The 21,011-nt window shown below is 38.9% G+C and overlaps 1 protein-coding gene across 1 annotated transcript; it reads right to left on the bottom strand.

The window, feature by feature from the left end:
* Window positions 1–556: 556 nt before the first annotated feature.
* On the bottom strand, window positions 557–20,879 carry LOC135110725 (ionotropic receptor 93a-like). The gene is made up of 10 exons (XM_064023352.1): window positions 20,758–20,879; window positions 18,328–18,618; window positions 9,856–10,014; window positions 9,336–9,495; window positions 8,238–8,452; window positions 7,943–8,063; window positions 6,892–7,010; window positions 4,006–4,069; window positions 1,130–1,241; window positions 557–587 (listed from the first exon to the last, which is right to left on the bottom strand). The coding sequence occupies exons 2-10, from the start codon at window positions 18,493–18,495 to the stop codon at window positions 557–559; spliced, it is 1,149 nt and encodes a 382-aa protein (XP_063879422.1). The 5' UTR covers window positions 18,496–18,618; window positions 20,758–20,879.
* Window positions 20,880–21,011: the final 132 nt, after the last annotated feature.

Here is a 21,011-nt window from a genome sequence, read left to right as displayed (position 1 = left end):
CTTGAGCAGCCGGCTATTCATCCCTGTGGCCTTTGGAAATAGTCGTTGTTATTGCCGAAGTTACATTTACACGCGTATCCACATATACATACACACATGAACCGTTTAGGGAGATGATACGTCATAGGTAGTATTAATTATGATATTAAGAGAGAGAGAGAGAGAGAGAGAGAGAGAGAGAGAGAGAGAGAGAAGACATTAAGGAAGGTAGTAAGAGTAGTAGAGAGAGGGAAAGGCTTAATGCTGACACAGGTCACCTCATATCGCACCTTGTAAACACAGGGCATCCTTTCTGCTGACCTATCACACCACCCATAGCGACTTGAAGCCCCGAAAGGGCAGAACCATGTATGTTCCCTTATAGGCAGAACCTTCGTCTCTCCTCTCTACCTCTCCACGACTCAGAATACCTATACCCCAACATGCTGTTTATTGATTATGATATGCCTATTATGATATACTTTACTAACTGCCGCTTCCCATTAACGGGAATGTAGGATGGGAGGAAGGGTCCGATTCGTTCAAGACCCCAACGTTTTCTCTCATATATCTCCGTCTAGGGACGAAGAGAGGTGTTATCCCTAAGACTGGAAATGGGTGTGAAATTCTCTTGAGAGGTGGAGAAAGGACTGGCTAGGAATGATACACGTGAGATTAATATATGAAATAGTGAAATATACATATATATAATAAAAGTAATTGTTGAGACTGATACACGTCCACCCATATCGCCTACTCCTCAAGAATACTGGGATGTCCCCAGAGTCGTCCAGTCTCACACCCTGAGTGTATAACAGGAAGCAGCTTGTATCCCTGCTGCGTAGTGCATAGCAGCTCCGGGTACGTCAGCGGTTGACTAGTTAATTAGTTGATTAAATTTAAGAAAAAAAAATGCACTGCAACATCGCGGTCATATGGTATCTTTACAAAATGTTCAAAACAATTAAATTAGTAAGATAGAATAGTGATAATAATAACAAAATTGTTGTATATATATATATATATATATATATATATATATATATATATATATATATATATATATATATATATATATATATATATATATATATATATATATATATATATATATATATATATATATATATAATACCGAGGAAATACTTACTGTTGATCGAACAAGTATTTTATTGGTGAATTTTTGGGGAACGCCAGGCCTCCAATTTCCAGGAAGAGTTTTTCTGAGCTCATCTGCAATGTGCACACCCGCTCTGCTCCGCCTGCCAAACAGTTAAATAAAACCATAATAAGAATTTATGAAAAGGAATTTTGTGGATGGTTTAAATATTCTGCTAATACAGTAATGATATCCTCGTGACGCCTCTTTAGAGGGAGATCTCCTAAAGTGAGTCAAAAAATGGCATGTTTCAAAATGTGCAGTAATGTGTCCGTTATCTTACTTGAATCATCGCCAGGGTATTTGTTTCCTCGCGAACAGGTGACTGGTTTTAAATTCACTTAAATGTTTTGTGGCTTAAGGCAAAAGTGGGTGTGACATCAGAAAAGACCCTATTAACGGCTTGTTTTCGCCTAAATATTGTATTAAGGACTACGATGTTATTCCTCCTTGAATTATGATATTATAGGGCACGTATGGTAGAATCTGGTAAGAAGTAGTTTGTCCGGCCAGGATGTTATGTGACTCACACATAATTCACTTCTCTTCCTGCTGCCCGGCTGTAGGCACCTCACAAAGCTGCACCACCAGGTTGTTTCTGTGCTCCATCGAGATAGACAAACGATAGCAAAAACAACAGTTGTGACTTCTCAATAAACACAAGCTAATTTTTTATACTTTGTTGAAGACATAAGGTAGTTGTGTGTGTGTGTGTGTGTGTGTGTGTGTGTGTGTGTGTGTGTGTGTGTGTGTGTGTGTGTGTGTGTGTGTGAGCGGGACGTCACTGTAACGGTGTTGTTTTTGTTGTTGTTTGATTAAATATTACTAATATTTCATTATTGTTATTGTTTTCTTAGTAGTACTAGTAATAGGTATTATTATTATTATTATTATTATTATTATTATTATTATTATTATTATTATTATTATTATTATTATTATTACTATTATTAATATTATTATCATTATTATTATAATTTTCTATAACTAAATTCATAGTAGCCATTCAGTTATGTTCATTTATTTATTTATTTAATGATTGATTGATTATTTTACTATTTCTTGTTACAAATTAAAATTACACAAAACTACGATTATTTTATTATTATTATTATTATTATTATTTATTATTATTGCACTCACACACCCACCCACATCCAGTAGTCCACCCTTTCAACCACCCACTCAACCACATCCACCCATCCACCTCCGCACACTACCAACACGCCCACCCGCTCGTCCATCCACCCGTCTTTTTCCCACTAACCTACCCATCCATATGAATCCATTTATCATCTTATCCACACCATCCAAACCATCCACCTACCAACCCCTCTTGTGGGAACCGCCTTGTCGTGTTGGTGGGGCTTGCATGCCCCAATGAGCTGGCTAGAGGGAGCTTAAACCCCTGTTCCATCTTTCTTATGGGGAGAGGGCTACCCATTCTAGCAATCTCTTAACCGTCAGTACCATCCAAACCCTTTTGCTAGGTCGTGTTTTCTTTACCTCCTTTTCCTGTGTTCTTGCGTACAATATGTTTTCATCGAATTTTGTCTCCTGTCATAATACATCACATCCCGGTCAGGCGACCGTGGTTAGAGAATATCTGTGTAAAGGTTTTAGGACTATACTTTTGTGTCCTTAGTGACTAGAATTTAATTTGAGATTAAATTAGAGATAAATTAGAGAGAGATTGGTCTAGAAAGTTGCATGTGGTAACTACGATGTGTCACGCGACTTCTGTTTGAAGGGCTTCATGTGTCTCCGTTAGTTCGTTTTTCAATTGCCATGCTACGTGACACTGCTATGTAAGTCGCCTGAAGACTTCGAGAAATTACTGGTGACAGACAGGCGCATCACCACCCAGGAAGTAAAGTATAGATATCCACCATCATGGGCAAGAATCAGGATGCTTCCCAATGATAAAATGAAAGGTTTGACGGCATCCAGAGTTTTAGTAGTAAAAAGATAGAGACTCGGAAAGAAAAATCACGGCATCCAATTTAACACCGAGGAAAGATAACAATGATGGTAATTGTATTAAACGGATAATAATGATACTAATAAAAATAATAAAATGACGATTCATAATAATAATAATAATAATAATAATAATAATAATAATAATTATTATTATTATTATTATTATTGTTATTATTATTATTATTATTATTATTATTATTATTATTATTATTATTATTATTATTATTATCATTATCATTATTATTATTATAATAATAATAATAATAATAATAATAATAATAATTATTATTATTATTATTATTATTATTATTATTATTATCATTATTATTATCGTTATTATTATTACTCATTAATTATATCATTTCATCATCTTCAATTACATCAGCAAAATAAAAAAAGTGTAATAATAATAGCAATACTACTACTACTACTACTACTACTACTACTACTACTACTACTACTACTACTACTACTACTAGTAATAACAATAATAATAATAATAAAAATAATATTGATAATAATGCATAATAATAGTAATATCACTATTGGAGGGGGAGGTGGGAGGAAAACACAGGTGTATGGAGTTGAGTTTACTCCCGACCTACAGCTTCTTCATGGGAACTGTTCCCCTGAAGAAGCTATAGGCGAAACTGGTCGTGAATAATCTCAACTCCATACACCTGTGATTTCCTCCAACCTCCCCCCTCCAACTTGTTTAAATGTCTGAACAATATCACTATTGTTACGATTACTATTAAGTAGAGAGAGAGAGAGAGAGAGAGAGAGAGAGAGAGAGAGAGAGAGAGAGAGAGAGAGAGAGAGAGAGAGAGATTCAATGTCAAAAGAAAGCATTAGTACATCCAGTAGCCCCACACGCCACTTACGAGTCTCGGCGTACTTGTCCATCACCAGCGGCACGGCCATCACAGTGACTGTGGAGGGTTGACGCTGTTGTAGTTTCAGCATATACCTAAACCGCGCGCGTGCACACACACACACACACACACACATACACACACACACACACACACGCACGCACACACACACACACACACACACACACACACACACACACACACACACACACACACACACACACACACACACACACACACACACACACACACCTTGTCTGCATGGAAGATTTAAACAACACCCATCATTCCTCTCCTATTACTACTGTCTCGTGGTTATGAATTAACTTTAAGGGATTAGTTGTTTTCCAAATATAATCTGTCTTTAATGCCTGAGATATAGACCTAGTATTTGACATAACATACCGCCAGAAGTCTTTGAGCTCTACTGAGTCTTTCCTCTTTTCATAAGAGATGTTTGTGTGAAATACTGACAGCAAATGTTAGTCAAGTCAGAAGTTCCGCTAAAAGGCATATTTGTACTAATTGGCTACAACTTTGAGGGATAGATTTTTTTTCTTTTTTTATGTAGGAGGGACAATGACCAAGGGCAACAAAAATCCAATAAAGAAAAAAATGCCCACTGAAACGCCAGTCCAATAAAAGGGTCCAAAGCGGTAGTCAAAAATTGAAGAATGAGTGTCTTGAAACCTCCCTCTTGAATGAATTCAAGTCATAAGAAGGTGGAAATAAAGAAGCAGGCAGGGAGTTCCAGAGTTTATCAGAGAAAGGGATGAATGATTGAGAATACTGGTTAACTTTTGCGTTAGAGAGGTGGACAGAATAGGGATGAGGGAAAGAAGAAAGTCTGGTGCAGCGAGGCCGCGGGAGGAGGGGAGGCATGCAGTTAGCAAGATCAGAAGAGCAGTTAGCATGCAAATAGCGGTAGAAGACAGCTAGAGATGCAACGTTGCGGCGATGAGAGAGAGGTTGAAGACAGTCAGTTAGAGGAGAGGAGATGATGAGACGAAGAGAGAAGTATGAGTGGAATCCTCCCCCAGACATGTGAAGCATACTCCATACCTGTACGGATAAGGCCCTTGTACAGAGTTAGCAGCTAGGGGGAGTGGGGTGAGAAAAATTGGTGGAGACGTCCCAAAACACCTAACTTCATAGAAGCTGTTTCAGCTAGAGATGAGATGCGAAGTTTCCAGTTCAGATTATAAGTAAAGGACAGACCGAGGATGTTCAGTGTAGAAGAGGGGGAAAGTTGACTGTCACTGAAGAAGAAAGGATAGTTGTCTGGAAGGTTGTTTCGAGTTGATAGATGGAAGACTTGAGTTTTTGAGGCATTAAACAATACCAAATTTGCCCTGCCCTAATGAGAAATTTTAGAAAGATCAGAAGTCAAGTGTTCTGTGGCTTCCCTACGTATAATGTTTACTTCCTGAAGGGTTGGACGTCTATGAAAAAACGTGGAAAAGTGCAGGGTGGTATCATCAGCGTAGGAATGGATAGGACAAGAAGTTTTGTTTAGAAGATCATTAATGAATAATAAGAAGAGAATGGGCGACAGAACAAAACCCTGAGGAACACCATTGTTAATAGATTTAGGAGAAGGACAGTGACCGTCTACCACAGCAGCAATAGAACGGTCAGAAAGGAAACTTGAGATGAAGTTACAGAGAAGTCGTAGTAGACGGACAGAAGCCATAGTAGGGTAGTTTGGAAATCAAAGCTTTGCGCCAGACTCTATCAAAATGTCCAAGGCAACAGCAAAAGTTTCACCAAAATATCTAAAAGAGGATGACCAAGACTCAGTAAGGAAAGCCAGAACACCAGAAGAGCGGCCTTGACGGAACCCATACTGGCGATCAGATAGAAGGTTGTGAAGTGATAGATGTTTAAGAATCTTCCTGTTGAGGATAGATTAAAAAAACTTTAGATAGGCAGGAAATTAAAGCAATAGGACGGTAGTTTGAGGGATTAGAACGGTCACCCTTTTTTAGGAACAGGCTGAATGTAGGCAAACTTCCAGCAAGAAGGAAAGGTAGATGTTGACAGAGAGAGCTGAAAGAGTTTGACTAGGCAAGGTGCAAGCATGGAGGCACAGTTTCGGAGAACAATAGGAGGGACCCCATCAGGTCCATAAGCCTTCCGAGGGTTTTGGCCAGCTAGGGCATGGAAAACATCATTGCAAAGAATTTTAATAGGTAGCATGAAGTAGTCAGAGGGTGAAGGAGAGGAAGGAACAAGCCCAGAATCGTCCAATGTAGAGTTTTTAGCAAAGGTTTGAGAGAAGAGTTCAGCTTTAGAAGTAGATGTGATAGCAGTGGTGTCATCTGGTTGAAATAAAGGAGGGAAAGAGAAAGAAGCAAAGTTAATGGATATATTTTTGGCTTGATGCCAGAAGTCACGAGGTGAGTTATATCTTGGCTAGTTGGAGAACAGACTTGTCATGCTTCCGGGTAGACACATAAATTGCATGAAATTCGGGTGATGGAAGGCTTAAATACCTTTTGTGGGCCACATCTCTATCATGTATAGCACGAGAACAAGCTCTGTTAAACCAATGTTAGGAAGCTTTAGGTCGAGAAAAAGAGTGAAGAATGTACGCCTCCGTGCCAGACACTATCACATCTGTTATACGCTCAGCACACAAAGACGGGTCTCTGACACGGAAGCAGTAGTCATTCCAAAGAAACTCAGCAAAATATCTCCTCAGGTCCCCCCAACTAGCAGAGACAAAACGCCAGAGGCACCTTCGCTTAGGGGGATCCTGAGAAGGGGTTGGAGTGATAGGACAAGATACACATATGAGATTGTGATCGGACGAGCCCAATGGAGAAGAAAGGCATAAGCAGAAAGATTAGAGGTCAGGAAAAGGTCAAGAATGTTGGGCGTAGGTTGTTGCACCAATTGCTCTAGGTCATGGAGGATAGCAAAGTTGATACTTAGTTCCCCAGGATGGTCAGTGAAGGGAGAGGAAAACCAAAGCTGGTGGTGAACACTGAAGTCTCCAAGAATGGAGATGTCTGCAAAAGGGAAGAGGGTCAGAATGTGCTCCACTTTGGAAGTTAAGTAATAAAGGAATTTCTTTTAGTCAGAGGAGTTATGTGAGAGGTATACAGCACAGATAAATTTAGTTTGAGAGTGACTCTGTAGTCGTAGCCAGATTGTGGAAAACTCGGAAGATTCAAGAGCGTGGGCACGAGAGCAGGTTAATTCGTTGCGCACATAAACGCAACATCCAGCTTTGGATCGAAAATGAGGATAGAGAAAGTAGGAGGGAACAGAAAAGGGGCTACTGTCAGTTGCCTCAGACACCTGAGTTTCAGTGAGGAAAAGAAGATGAGGTTTAGAAGAGGAGAGGTGGTGTTCTACAGATTGAAAATTAGATATTAGATCGCGAATGTTGCAGAAGTTAATGAAGAAAAAGTTGAGGGGGGGTGTCAAGACACTTAGGTTCGTCGACAGAAAGGCAGTCCGACCTGCGGATATTTATGGTCCCCTCCCCAGATGGGGTCTCCGAGGCTGGTGTAGGAGTCGCCATGATAATTTTGAAATTTTTGAGTGAAGGGTGTGTGTGTTATTAGGTGCTTGTAGTTTTGTGTGGAGGAAGAGAGTTGTCTTTACAGGGCAGGCTGTGACTGCCCCCTTGTGTTGTGAGACACAAAGGGAAACGTTCAGTGAGGTCACAGCTGGGTTTAATGATAAGTTCACAGCACCCCCTGAACAGTGCTTTAGACCGCACTGGGAGTAATTATTGTTTCGGCATTACCCTTCCTACCACCATTATGAAGTTGCCTAAAACAGCAGACTGGAGACGGGACGCCTATAGACGTTATCCCATTTACTAAAACAAGAAGAAAAGAATAAAAGAAAAAAGGAAAATGTGGATATATATACTATATTCTATTATATGTAAATACTAGTTAATGTTCCGGTTTTTAGTCTGTATACTTACCCAACAGGGCTAACGGCTGAGTTTGCAGTCGTGTAATGTATTCTTCTTTGGGAAGGATACCCTGATCTTGACGGAGTTCCGCTCTTTTGAAAGCCTCCAAGTGGTGCATTATGGGCGACGTCTGGACACATATGCGAGGGTAATCACACGGGAGAGAGAGAGAGAGAGAGAGAGAGAGAGAGAGAGAGAGAGAGAGAGAGAGAGAGAGAGAGAGAGAGAGAGAGAGAGAGAGAGAGAGAGAGAGAGAGAGAGAGAGAATAAATATTCATACACTGAGAAGAAAAATTTAACTGACCTTCATTTTATGATACTGAGAATACCCGCGGCTAACGGAAAGCGTATAGCCCATGTCCAGGAGTTCCTGTATGGTTGTCGGGGGACTGGCCACCATGGGAATAGAGAGGAAAGCGGTCAGGTTACCCCGGTACACCGCAACAAGGACCACCACCACCACCCAGGAAGAGATCAACACCAGCCTTCCAGCGGAGTGGCGGGGGAGGTGCGACGAGGCTGTAATAAGAGAGGATGATATATTAATTTGAAAATATAAGTGTCATTCGTTGTACACAATATGCAGGCATCCTATAAACAAACCGTAAATATAAATAAATAATAAATAACAATAAACAATAAATAATAACTAAATAAATATATAAGTAATGTGAAAATGGGTGATAGGAGATTTCACTTGTTAAATTGCATAGTTTTGATCTTGAAAATGTTTACGTATATGCTGGAATAAATAATACTAATCTCTACTGTTAATACTTTAGTAATCCTACCTTTGAATACAAAATCTAAGACAATAGAAATACAGAGGGAACAAATGTGAAAAAAAAAAAAAAATCCCTGAACATTTACTTATATACAGCGCGAATGAGCGGCTGAACAGGATCGTGTTTAATTAACAACTGAAGTGTGTGTGTGTGTGTGTGTGTGTGTGTGTGTGTGTGTGTGTGTGTGTGTGTGTGTGTGTGTGTGTGTGTGTATGTGTGTGTGTGTGTTTGTTAAACAGAATTCGTATTAAAAAAAAAATGTAAACTGAGTCACCTTATGAATAGGAAGAAATAGGAGGAAAGCCAAGGCTATGGTAATGTCAACAGGAAAAGTTCTTTTTGGCTGACTCAACTAACTCTCAGGCACAGTAACGTCTGCTGAGTTTTAAGAGACTTGAAAATATTTATAGCAATAGTGTAAATTGTGTCATGTACAGTCCGAGATGTAAGAAACCATTACAACATAAAACCTAACATATTTCCTGTTACTTACATACTAAAACTAACTAAAGACAAAATTATATTTTGTGAAAGATAGGCATAGGAATATGTCCGTTTTTTTTTTTTTTTTTTTTTTTTTGAGAAAGAATACATAAATGTGAATGTACGCTACTTACACATGTTTACTGCTGTCTTGAGAATTGTAGTGACAGAAATAAAAACAGCTGGAAATATTTGTCCTGTGTTACTGGTAGTGGTGGTGTTTTCTTCCCTCATCCACATGGCAGACAGTGATGCAGCCGACACGATCAGAAAGGTCATGATGCTTGCCCACGCCTGCGTCATGTTAAAATGAAAATAGTCTTGCATAATGCAAGGTTGATAAATTTAGATTTAGAAAATAGAAAGGAACTGTTCTGAAATCAAATAGTAGATTAATGTAATAACCAGGTTGTTAATGCTGAACCATTAGGAAGCTTTAGAGGTAAGTGTAAACAAATTCATGGATAATGGTAATAGGTGGGATTAGGTATGTATGTTTCGTGCAGGGATAGTCATTTGTAGGCCCAACAGCCTCTTGCAACTTCCCTAATTTTCTTACTTTCTTTGAATTGTAAACGCCAAACCATAAATACTAAGAATTACCCCGTTCTTTTCACAATTTATGGCACTAAAAGACAAAGAAAATGTTATTACCTGCCATGTAAATATTTGAAAGAGCAGAAAATTTCCCTCCAACAACTTTGAAACTCTGGTCAGGAAGCGAGTATTATGAAAACCAAACCACTCCCCAAAATCCACTGCCTTGGCTCGTTCCGCTAGTAGAGAAAGGGAGGCCGCTGTGAAGTCTGCCTCCTGCAATGTAAGAGATAACGATTCAATGAACCGCAGCCAGAAATATAAATGGGTGGAGGGAAGAGGCAAGATTGACCAACCATGAGAAATATAGCACACATACATACCCAAGCAAGCTTTCTCTCTCTCTCTCTCTCTCTCTCTCTCTCTCTCTCTCTCTCTCTCTCTCTCTCTCTCTCTCTCTCTCTCTCTCTCTCTCTTTCAAGATATGAAAAAAAAGGCTTCCAGCAGATAAAGAGAGTTAATGAACAGGTTGTTCATTAACTCTCTTTATCTGCTGGAAGCCTTTTTTTTTAAGATCTTTGAGCAGTTGTTCAGTTAATGAACAACTTGTTCATTAACTCTCTTTTTCTGCTGGAAGCTTTTTTTCTTCAGATCTTGAAAGAGAGAGAGAGAGAGAGAGAGAGAGAGAGAGAGAGAGAGAGAGAGAGAGAGAGAGAGAGAGAGAGAGAGAGAGAGAGAGAGAGAAAGAGAGAATCGTCACTTGTTCAGAACAAGTTACGATTATTTGGCAGTTACTAAACGTATTCTTAAGAAAAAAAATTTGGTTTTGGCATTTGGGATCACTTACCACGAGTCAAAGCCCTTCCCAGTGGTACCAAACTACCAACGCCAGATGTAGTGTTCTGCGTCATTGGGATTGGTACCCCTTCATTTGAAATTGATACATTGAAATACTAGCCTTCTTAATTTGTAGCACTTCACTTTTCGCTGATTAATCCAATATCTTGTCATTTCTAGTTATTTTATTTTTACCCTACCATATTTTGTTATTACTATTACTATTTCAACCTACCATTTTAATTGCTTTGAAGTCTTTAGTCTTTATTCCCTTTCATACTCTTGTTTTGTCAATTCTTGAGTGGCTCTATCTTTTTCCAACCATGTTGTGTTTTACTGGGTCCTGCCACATAAGAGTTACAGGAGATGAGAGGGCCGATAGGCTGGCTAAAGAAGCAGAAACTCGAATTTCTCCTTCAAGCCCAGTTCCATTTTATGACTTGTATTTCTCTATTAGGGTGACAGTTCTTGTCAATTAACAGAGCAAGTGGGAGGCTTCAATTGCCGCCACTAAGATGGTGGAGATAACATCTTTTTTTCTATCCGTCCTTGGATGCACATGGCAATTATGCCATCCAGAGCCTGCATTGGCCCATCTCCAGACAGGTCACATACATCTCACACACACGGTTACTTCATGTCCCAGGAAACACAATCATGCTTCGATAACTGCTTGGTCCCTCTTACAGTGTGACACTTTCTGGTAGTATATTCCTGATTTCGCTGATACTTAGAGAGAGGGCTCTTTTTCCGGGATTTGAGGACCTCATGTTTGTAGAGAAGGCTTTTTGTTAATTTATTTCTTTTTCAAAATTAGAGTTTTGCTATTAAAAATGATCTATTCTAAGTTATTTTACTAGTAATATATTATTAGGCAGAACTTTGACATCGCACCAGTAGAGTTTGGAGGCAAATCAGGTAGACACACAAAGAACAACGCTGGGTCTTGGGGTTTGGATCAGTCAGTCGGGTCAGTTTCTTGGGCAAATAATGAACAATGACTGATATCTGAATCAGTGAGGTAAATGCTTTCCATATGAAACTAACAACACCAGATGTGCTGTTCTGGGCCAGTGGGGTCATTCTCCCCTCACCTGATTTAATGTATTCAATTTCCAAGCCTTTTACCTTGTAGCAGTCTACGTTTTGCTTCTTAATCCCATTTCCTTTTATATATTTGTATTTTATAGTGTTTATATATATATATATATATATATATATATATATATATATATATATATATATATATAATATATATATATATATATATATATATATATATATATATATATATATATATATATATATATATATATATATATATATATATATATATATATATATATATATATATATATATATATATATATATATATATATATATATATATATATATATATACAGGAGGAGGCAGTAGACACCTGCCGAAACGATAATTACTCCCAGTGAGGTCTAAAGCACTGTTCAAAGGGTGCTGTGAACTTATCATTAAACCCAGCTGTGACCTCACTGAACGTTTCCCTTTTGTGTCTCACAACACAAGGGGGCAGTCACAGCCTGCCCTCTAAAGACAACTCTCTTCCTCCACACAAAACTACAAGCACCTAATAACACACACACCCTTCACCCAAAAATTTTAAAATCATCATAGCGACTCCTACACCAGCCTCGGAGTCCCCATCTGGGGAGGGGACCATAAATGTCCTCAGGTCGGACTGCCTTTCTGTCGACGACCCTAAGTGTCTTGACACCCCCCCTCAACTTTTTCTTCATTAACTTCTGCAACATTCGCGGTCTAAGATATAATTTTCAATCTGTAGAACACCACCTCTCCTCTTCTAAACCTCATCTTCTTTTCCTCACTGAAACTCAGGTGTCTGAGGCAACTGACAGTAGCCCCTTTTCTGTTCCCTCCTACTTTCTCTATCCTCATTTTCGATCCAAAGCTGGATGCTGCGTTTATGTGCGCAATGACTTAACCTGCTCTCGTGCCCACGCTCTTGAATCTTCCGAGTTTTCCACCATCTGGCTACGACTACAGAGTCACTCTCATACTAAATTTATCTGTGCTGTATACCTCTCTCCTAACTCCTCTGACTATAAGAAATTCTTTGACTACTTAACTTTCAAAGTGGAGCACATTCTGACCCTCTTCCCTTTTGCAAAGATCTCCATTCTTGGAGACTTCAGTGTTCACCACCAGCTTTGGCTTTCCTCTCCCTTCACTGACCATCCTGGTGAACTAGTCTACAACTTCGCTATTCTCCATGACCTAGAGCAATTGGTGCAACACCCTACTCGTATTCCTGACCGTCTTGGAGATACGCCCAACATTCTTGACATTTTCCTGACCTCTAATCCTTCTGCTTATGCTGTCACCCTTTCTTCTCCGTTGGGCTCCTCCGATCACAATCTCATATCTTTATCTTGTCCTATCACTCCAATCCCTCCTCAGGATCCCCCTAAGCGAAGGTGCCTCTGGCGTTTTGCCTCTGCTAGTTGGGGGGACATGAGGAGGTATTTTGCTGATTTTCCTTGGAATGACTACTGCTTCCGCGTCAGAGACCCGTCTTTGTGTGCTGAGCGCATAACAGAGGTGATAGTGTCTGGCATGGAGGCGTACATTCCTTACTCTTTTTCTCGTCCTAAACCTTCTAAACCTTGGTTTAGCACAGCTTGTTCTCGTGCTATACATGATAGAGAGGTGGCCCACAAAAGGTACTTAAGCCTTCCATCACCAGAATCTCATGCACTTTATATTTCTGCCCAGAACCATGCCAAGTCTGTTCTCCAACTAGCCAAAAACTCCTTCATTAACAGAAAATGTCAAAACCTTTCAAGATCTAACTCCCCTCGTGATTTCTGGCAACTAGCCAAAAATATCTCCAATAACTTTGCTTCTTCTTCTTTCCCTCCTCTTCTTCAACCAGATGGCACCACTGTTATCACATCTATTTCTAAAGCTGAACTCTTTGCTCAAACCTTTGCTAAAAACGCTACCTTGGACGATTCTGGGCTTGTTCCTCCCTCTCCTCCACCCTCTGACTTCTTCATGCCACCTATTAAAATTCTTCGCACTGATGTTTTCCACACCCTCGCTGGCCTAAACCCTCGGAAGGCTTATGGACCTGATGGGGTCCCTCCTATTGTTTTCCGAACCTGTGCCTCCGTGCTTGCACCTTGCCTAGTCAAACTCTTTCAGCTCTGTCTGTCAACATCTACCTTTCCTTTTTGCTGGAAGTTTGCCTACATTCAACCTGTTCCTAAAATGGGTGACCGCTCTAATCCCTCAAACTGCCGTCCTATTGCTTTAATTTCCTGCTTATCTAAAGTTTTTTAATCTATCCTCAACAGGAAGATTCTTAAACATCTATCACTTCACAACCTTCTATCTGATCGCCAGTATGGTTTCCGTCAAGGCTGCTCTACTGGTGATCCTCTGACTTTCCTTACTGAGTCTTGGTCATCCTCTTTTAGAGATTTTGGTGAAACTTTTGCTGTTGCCTTGGACATATCAAAAGCATTTGATAGAGTCTGGCACAAAGCTTTGATTTCCAAACTACCCTCCTACGGTTTCTATCCTTCTCTCTGTAGCTTCGTCTCAAGTTTCCTTTCTGACCGTTCTATTGCTGCTGTGGTAGACGGTCACTGTTCTTGTCCTAAATCTATTAACAGTGGTGATCCTCAGGGTTCTGTCCTGTCACCCACTCTCTTCTTATTATTCATTAATGATCCTCTAAAAAAAACTTCTTGTCCTATCCACTCCTATGCTGATGATACCACCCTGCACTTTTCCACGTCTTTTCATAGACGTCCATCCCTTCAGGAGGTAAACATATCATGCAGGGAAGCCACAGAACGCCTGACTTCTGATCTTTCTTAAATTTCTGATTGGGGCAGAGCAAACTTGGTATTGTTCAATGCCTCAAAAACTCAATTCCTCCATGTATCAACTCGACACAACCTTGCAGACAACTATCCCCTCTTCTTCAATGACACTCAACTGTCCCCCTCTTCTACACTGAACATCCTCGGTCTGTCCTTTACTTATAATCTGAACTGGAAACTTCACATCTCTTCTATAGCTAAAACAGCTTCTATGAAGTTAGGTGTTCTGAGACGTCTCCGCCTGTTTTTCTCACCCCCCCCCCCCAGTTGCTAACTCTGTGCAAGGGCCTTATCCGTCTATGTATGGAGTATGCTTCACATGTCTGGGGGGGGTTCCACTCATACTGCTCTTCTAGACAGGGTGGAATCAAAAGCTTTTCGTCTCATCAACTCCTCTCCTCTAACTGACTGTCTTCAGCCTCTCTCTCACCGCCGCAGTGTTGCATATCTAGCTGTCTTCTACCGCTATTTTCATGCTAACTGCTCTTCTGATCTTGCTAACTGCATGCCTCCCTCCTTCCACGGCCTCGCTGCACAAGACTTTTTCTTTCTCTCACCCCTATTCTGTCCACCACTCTAACACAAGAGTTAACCAGTATTCTCAATCATTCATCCCTTTCTCTGGTAAACTCTGGAACTCCCTGCCTGCTTATGTATTTCCACCTTCCTATGACTTGAATTCCTTCAAGAGGGAGGTTTCAAGACACTTATCCACCAATTTTTGACCTCTGCTTTGACCCTTTTATGGGACTGGCATTTAAGTGGGCTTTTTTTTTTATTAGATTTTTGTTGCCCTTGGCCAGTATCCTTCCTACATAAAAAAAAAATATATATATATATATATATATATATATATATATATATATATATATATATATATATATATATATATATATATATATATATATATATATATATATAGACTTTTTTTTCCTACTAAAAGTTTGCTTTAATATAAACATTTTTACCTAACGTCAAAGTTGCTTTTAACATCTGCCAACGGCATCATATGACCGGAATGTTGTGGCACATGGTTACAATTAATCAATCAAGAGAACCCGGAGGCAAGTGAGGAAAACATATAAGGAACAACTCTGAGTCCTGGGGCATGGGTCAGCGGGGTCAGCGTATTGAGCACATAACGAACAATGTCAGATATGATCAGTGAGACCAGTGTCTTCGGCACATAACGAGCAATGCCAGATATCAGGGGCGGTACTCCTAAAAAATCATAAGGCTATGAATTTGTCATAAGCATTTTTTTTCATAAATTATTCATAAATCGTATACATCTGTCATAAGCGCTATGAAATTTTCATATGTTCGCTGCGCCGCTATAACTGGTCCTGGGGTGTCATAAGGCTTATGAATAGCCCATAAATCAACATTGCCGAGCAAAAACAAGCCCGTGTACGCCAACCAAAAAAAAAAATCGTAAGAAGATAGACGTTCTCGTTGAGCTGACCGATCCTGAATTCACTAAAAGATATAGATTAGACCATTCTGGTATTGTTCTTGTCACAGACTTGGTGCGACCAGTGCTTTTGAGACAAACATTGACCAACAAAGCATTCTCTTCAGATATGCTCTCTATAAAGCCTCAATAAATGAGAAAACTCTTCTAGAGGTCAATTAGGACTTCTTGTCCCCTTGGGGAATTCAGCAGGGCCGGCGTGTTCATCTTGTTGTTGGTGGTGTTCCAGTGATACAAACGTGGCACTCAAATGGTGATTGATTGTTATTGCTTATATCTGAGGCTGTCCTCTGGCAACTGATCTTGTTTTAGATACTAATTTTCCTTATTTAAAAGAGATACAGCGTAATTGTTACATAATGACAATGAATAAATAAATGAATATATATATATATATATATATATATATATATATATATATATATATATATATATATATATATATATATATATATATATATATATATATATATATATATATATATATATATATATATATATATATATATATATATATATATATATATATATATATATATATATATATATATATATATATATATATATATATATATATATATATATATATATATATATATATATATATTCTTTGTAATCCCTTTCTTTATCAATTTATTTATAATTTATACACATGTCTGTTATTTGTAGCGGTCAGCGAAGTCAGCCATAATGTCATATGTATGACAGATGTTGTAAAAAAACTAACAGTTCTTATGAAAGAAAGTTATGAAATTTTCATAGCTATGAGTAGAATTACGGGAACTTCATATGACTCATTCTTTTTATAAATACTCGGACCATGGCCATGATCGGAAGTTAAATTTAAATTTAAATGGAGAAAGGACCACCAACATCGCGGTCATATATATATATATATATATATATATATATATATATATATATATATATATATATATATATATATATATATATATATATATATATATATATATATATATATATATACTATTTTTATTTATTTTTTTTATGTAGGAGGGACACCGGCAAAGGGTAACAAAAATCTAATTAAGAAAAAGAAAAGCTCACTGAGATGCCGGTCCCCTAACAGGGTCCAAGGCAGTAATAAAAAATTGAAAGATAAGTGTCTTGAAACCTCCATCTTGAAGGTGTTCAAGTAACAGGAAGTGGAAATACAAAAACAGGCATGGAGTTCCAGAGTTTACCAGAGAGAGGGAAGAATGATTGAAAATAATAGTTAACCCTTGCATTAGAGAGGTGGACAGAATAGGATTGAGAGAAAGAAGAAAGTCTTGTGCAGCGAGGCCGCTGGAGGAGGGGAGGGATGCAGTTAGCAAGATGAGAAGAGCAGTTAGAATGAAAATAACTGTAGAAGATAGCTGGAGATGCAACATTGCGGCGATGAAAAAGAGGCTGAAGACAGTCAGAGGAGAGGAGTTGATGACACGAGAAGCTTTTGATTCCACCCTGTCTAGAAGAGGGGTATGAGTGGAACTTCCCAGACATATGAAGCATATTCCATGCATGGACGAATAAGGCCCTTGTACAGAGTTAAGAGGGTGGCGGTGAGAAAACCTAACTTCATAGAAGCTGTTTTGGCTGGAGATAAGATGCGAAGTTTCCAGATAAAAATAATAGTAAAAGGACAGATCGAGGATGTTCAGTGTAAAAGAGGGGGCCAGTTGAGTGCCATTGAAGAAGAGGGGACAGTTGTCTGGAAGGTTGTGACGAGTTGATAAATGAAGGAATTGAGTTTTTGAGCCATTGGACAATACCAAATTTCCTCTCCCCCAATCAGAAAATTTAGGGAGATCAGAAGTCTGGCGTTCTGTGGCTCCCCTGCTTGAACTGCTTACTTCCTGAAGGGTTGGACGTCTGTGAAAAGACGCTATAAAATACTCATCCTTCCTGGCACAGACTTATCCATTCACTACTAATGTAATACGTTTTTACATTTGCCATAGTTTAGTTCCAGTAATAAAGTTTCTTCACCAGGACAAGGTAGTGTCTTTTGGAAGAGATGCCTAAAATACGAAGTATTACTTTTTTTTTTTCTGTAGACTGAATATGAGTTTGTCAAAAGAACAAATAGATTTGCTATTCTTGAATGAATGTGGCGAATGGGCACAACGGATGTTACTAAACAAAAATAATAAAAAAAAAAAAAAAACATTTTCCCTTTGTGTCCAGACTTTGGGTCACCCTGTGTTTTTTTATATGTTCATGATACCATGTTGATGATTTATTTTTGCCGTAGAAAGGGACATAAGTAGAAATAAGTAGGTGATTTGCATAAAGGGTATGTCACGTGTATGCCTGACGGCTTCTTGCAGCGCCCTTATTTATTTATTTATTTATTTAATTTTCTCGTGATGTAAAACAAGACTCACCCGCCGTTGCACCATGCCGAGCACACCGTTGTAGCTTCCGTTGTCTGTCTTCACACCGAAGCCTTGGACGGACATGAACTCGATGTCAAAATTGAGGTTTCTTCTTATTTTATCAATTAATGTTCCAAGGAGACCATCAAGTCGAATCAACTTTCTTCTCCCTATCATCGTGTAGTTTTCAGTTTTACTGTATTCAATGCCAGGATTCGTATTTTCATCATATCTATGGTTTTTATTATTTCCGTCCAGTTCTGGCTTTGTTTCATATACAGGAACCACTTCGTTAAAACCCTGTGATAAGAAAAAATAAATTAAAGACAGCTATTTAAAAATCACAAGTGCAACTGGAGCGTTCGCTATGGTCTGGAAAAACTGCCGGATTCACCATCCGACTTAATTTTACACATACTACGCGGTCAGCTAGAAAAAAAAAAAATAAATAAATAAATAGTTATGTAATTTTTGTATGTTATCAAACCAACTAATAAAATATTAGGAACATTTTTAGCCACCATCATCTAGCATAGAGTAAGAAATGAAGCAAGACCTGCTAAAATACTACGCACATTATCTCGGATCTTGGATGTACCGTCACCTTGGGATGAATGCTATTTTTTTTTCTATATATAAGTTTCCTTTATCCATTAAAGCTATACGATTAACATAAAACTATAAATCCTGGCACATATGAAAGAAAAAAAAAACATGTTTTGATACTAAGTCTTAGCAGGACACTGGTGAAGATTACCTGGTTACATCGTGTCTCCCAGTGTCTTCCCTGATTTGCCACTTGTCTGTTTACATCGTGTCTCCCAATTCTTGCCTGAGTTGCCCCTTTCTTCTTTGAAAATACAACCCATCCTTTCATAACTTGGTTCTTCGGTCGTGACGTGTTCGTACAATCAACCACATCATTGAAAACTCATATCTCCCGCCTCGGGTTTATAAGTGTTTTGGAAAAGTCGGTGTGTCTGATATCGGCCGGGCCTTTCGTCTCGGCAAGATTTCGGCCGTCACAATATTCTGGTAGCACAAATAATACTCGCTCGATTCTTTTGGGCATTTGCCAGATAAATCATTGGTCCCTGTAGAAACCAGTGGAAAAGCGTTTCAAACTAAATTTGAGTAGCTGGCTGGAACAAGGGACCAAGCGACAAAAGTAAACGAACGAGTAAATTGCATTTAAAGGTAACCACACTGCGTGCATCGGTCGTTCACAATCGCTTTACTTTACCTGTCTAGTGTGTTCTATACAGAGTATATGCAATTGTGTTTTATGTTTCGTTATAGAATACATTTTCTTGGCTTTTACGTGACATATTTCTGACTTCGTTACGTTGAATAATTAAAAAGTTATAAAATGAGGAATGATACGGTGTGTGAAGCAGGAAACGTTTTCAGATTTTGAAACTTTCACATGGCCCAGTAAACCTTTGAACAAAAAAAAATCTATTGACATGCAGCATCCCTTAATAAATCATTGAGAACAGACTCAAACTCCTAAATAAAACACTCCATGATAATAATTGTAGTGCTTCCTGCTAGCTCAGCTTCGCTGTCCCGGCCCCACTCTCTCTAGGAGGAGGGATGGACGACGCTGATACGACCACATCAATATCATCTCTAAGTTGTAAAGGAAATTATAGAACAGAATACATTAACTTTATTTCACGGTGGTTGGCGCTTGGGTCCTTGTCGCACGCAGCTACTCATATATAGTAGGATACTACAAATAAATGTGAAAACTCTGAGAACCTAGTTGCGACTATTTAGCTTATAATAATTGTTCTGTACAGTGTACATCATCAGCTCATGTGAATGCTGTTAGCATGGATACTTATGATCAATGTTTTGTAGGTAAAGTACATCAAGATGTATCACGAGAGGGATTTTTAGAATGTCCTTCTCTGGAGAAGAACAACGTAAGATACAGTGGTCTGGGTCAGTGGGGTCAATATCCCCCTCACTTTAAAACAAATTAATGAATACATGAAAATATCAACTTTCTCATTTTTAGCGCTTAAGGTTTTGATGGCTCATCCCATTTCCTGTTTTATATATTTACCTTTTTAGCGATTTTTTTACACTTTTACCATGCCTATAATTTTATTTTAATGTCAGTATTTTAACTCTTTGTTGCTTTTAAAGTTTTAAAGCGGCGCCATATGATAGCGATGTTGCGCCGCAAAAACCTAAACCAATCAACTGATCAACTCTCCAGAGAACTGTGGGAACGCTGACCGACCCCTACATTAAAACAGCCGACGGTCATCGGCAACTCGGCATATAGCGAACGCCCCAATTTAATTTCAGTATTTATCATAGTTAACATACATGTCAATGAGGGTTAGACATGCCACACATATAAACACACACACACACACACACACACACACACACACACACAAACAGGTGTTTCAAATAACCAACCTCTACGACAGCAGCACGAAGAACAGCGCCCTTCAGTGAGGTTAACGGAGTAAAGAGTGCCTCTTGTACTTGAAGTGTTCTGCTTCTGCCCCTCTCTCCTTTCCGCCAGCACCCTGTAAGCTCAAAATTATACCTGTAGAAAATGTTGATATGTCAATCCTGGGTATTAGTTGATCAATCTGTGTGTATGTGTGTGTGTGTGTGTGTGTGTGTGTGTGTGTGTGTGTGTGTGTGTGTGCGTGTGGAGGGGGGCT

This window comes from Scylla paramamosain, chromosome 20, assembly GCF_035594125.1.
Source record: "Scylla paramamosain isolate STU-SP2022 chromosome 20, ASM3559412v1, whole genome shotgun sequence".
NCBI classification, from domain to species: domain Eukaryota; kingdom Metazoa; phylum Arthropoda; class Malacostraca; order Decapoda; family Portunidae; genus Scylla; species Scylla paramamosain.
The sequence above is the reverse complement of the archived record's forward strand: the minus strand, read 5'-3'. Positions and strand labels throughout refer to the sequence as shown.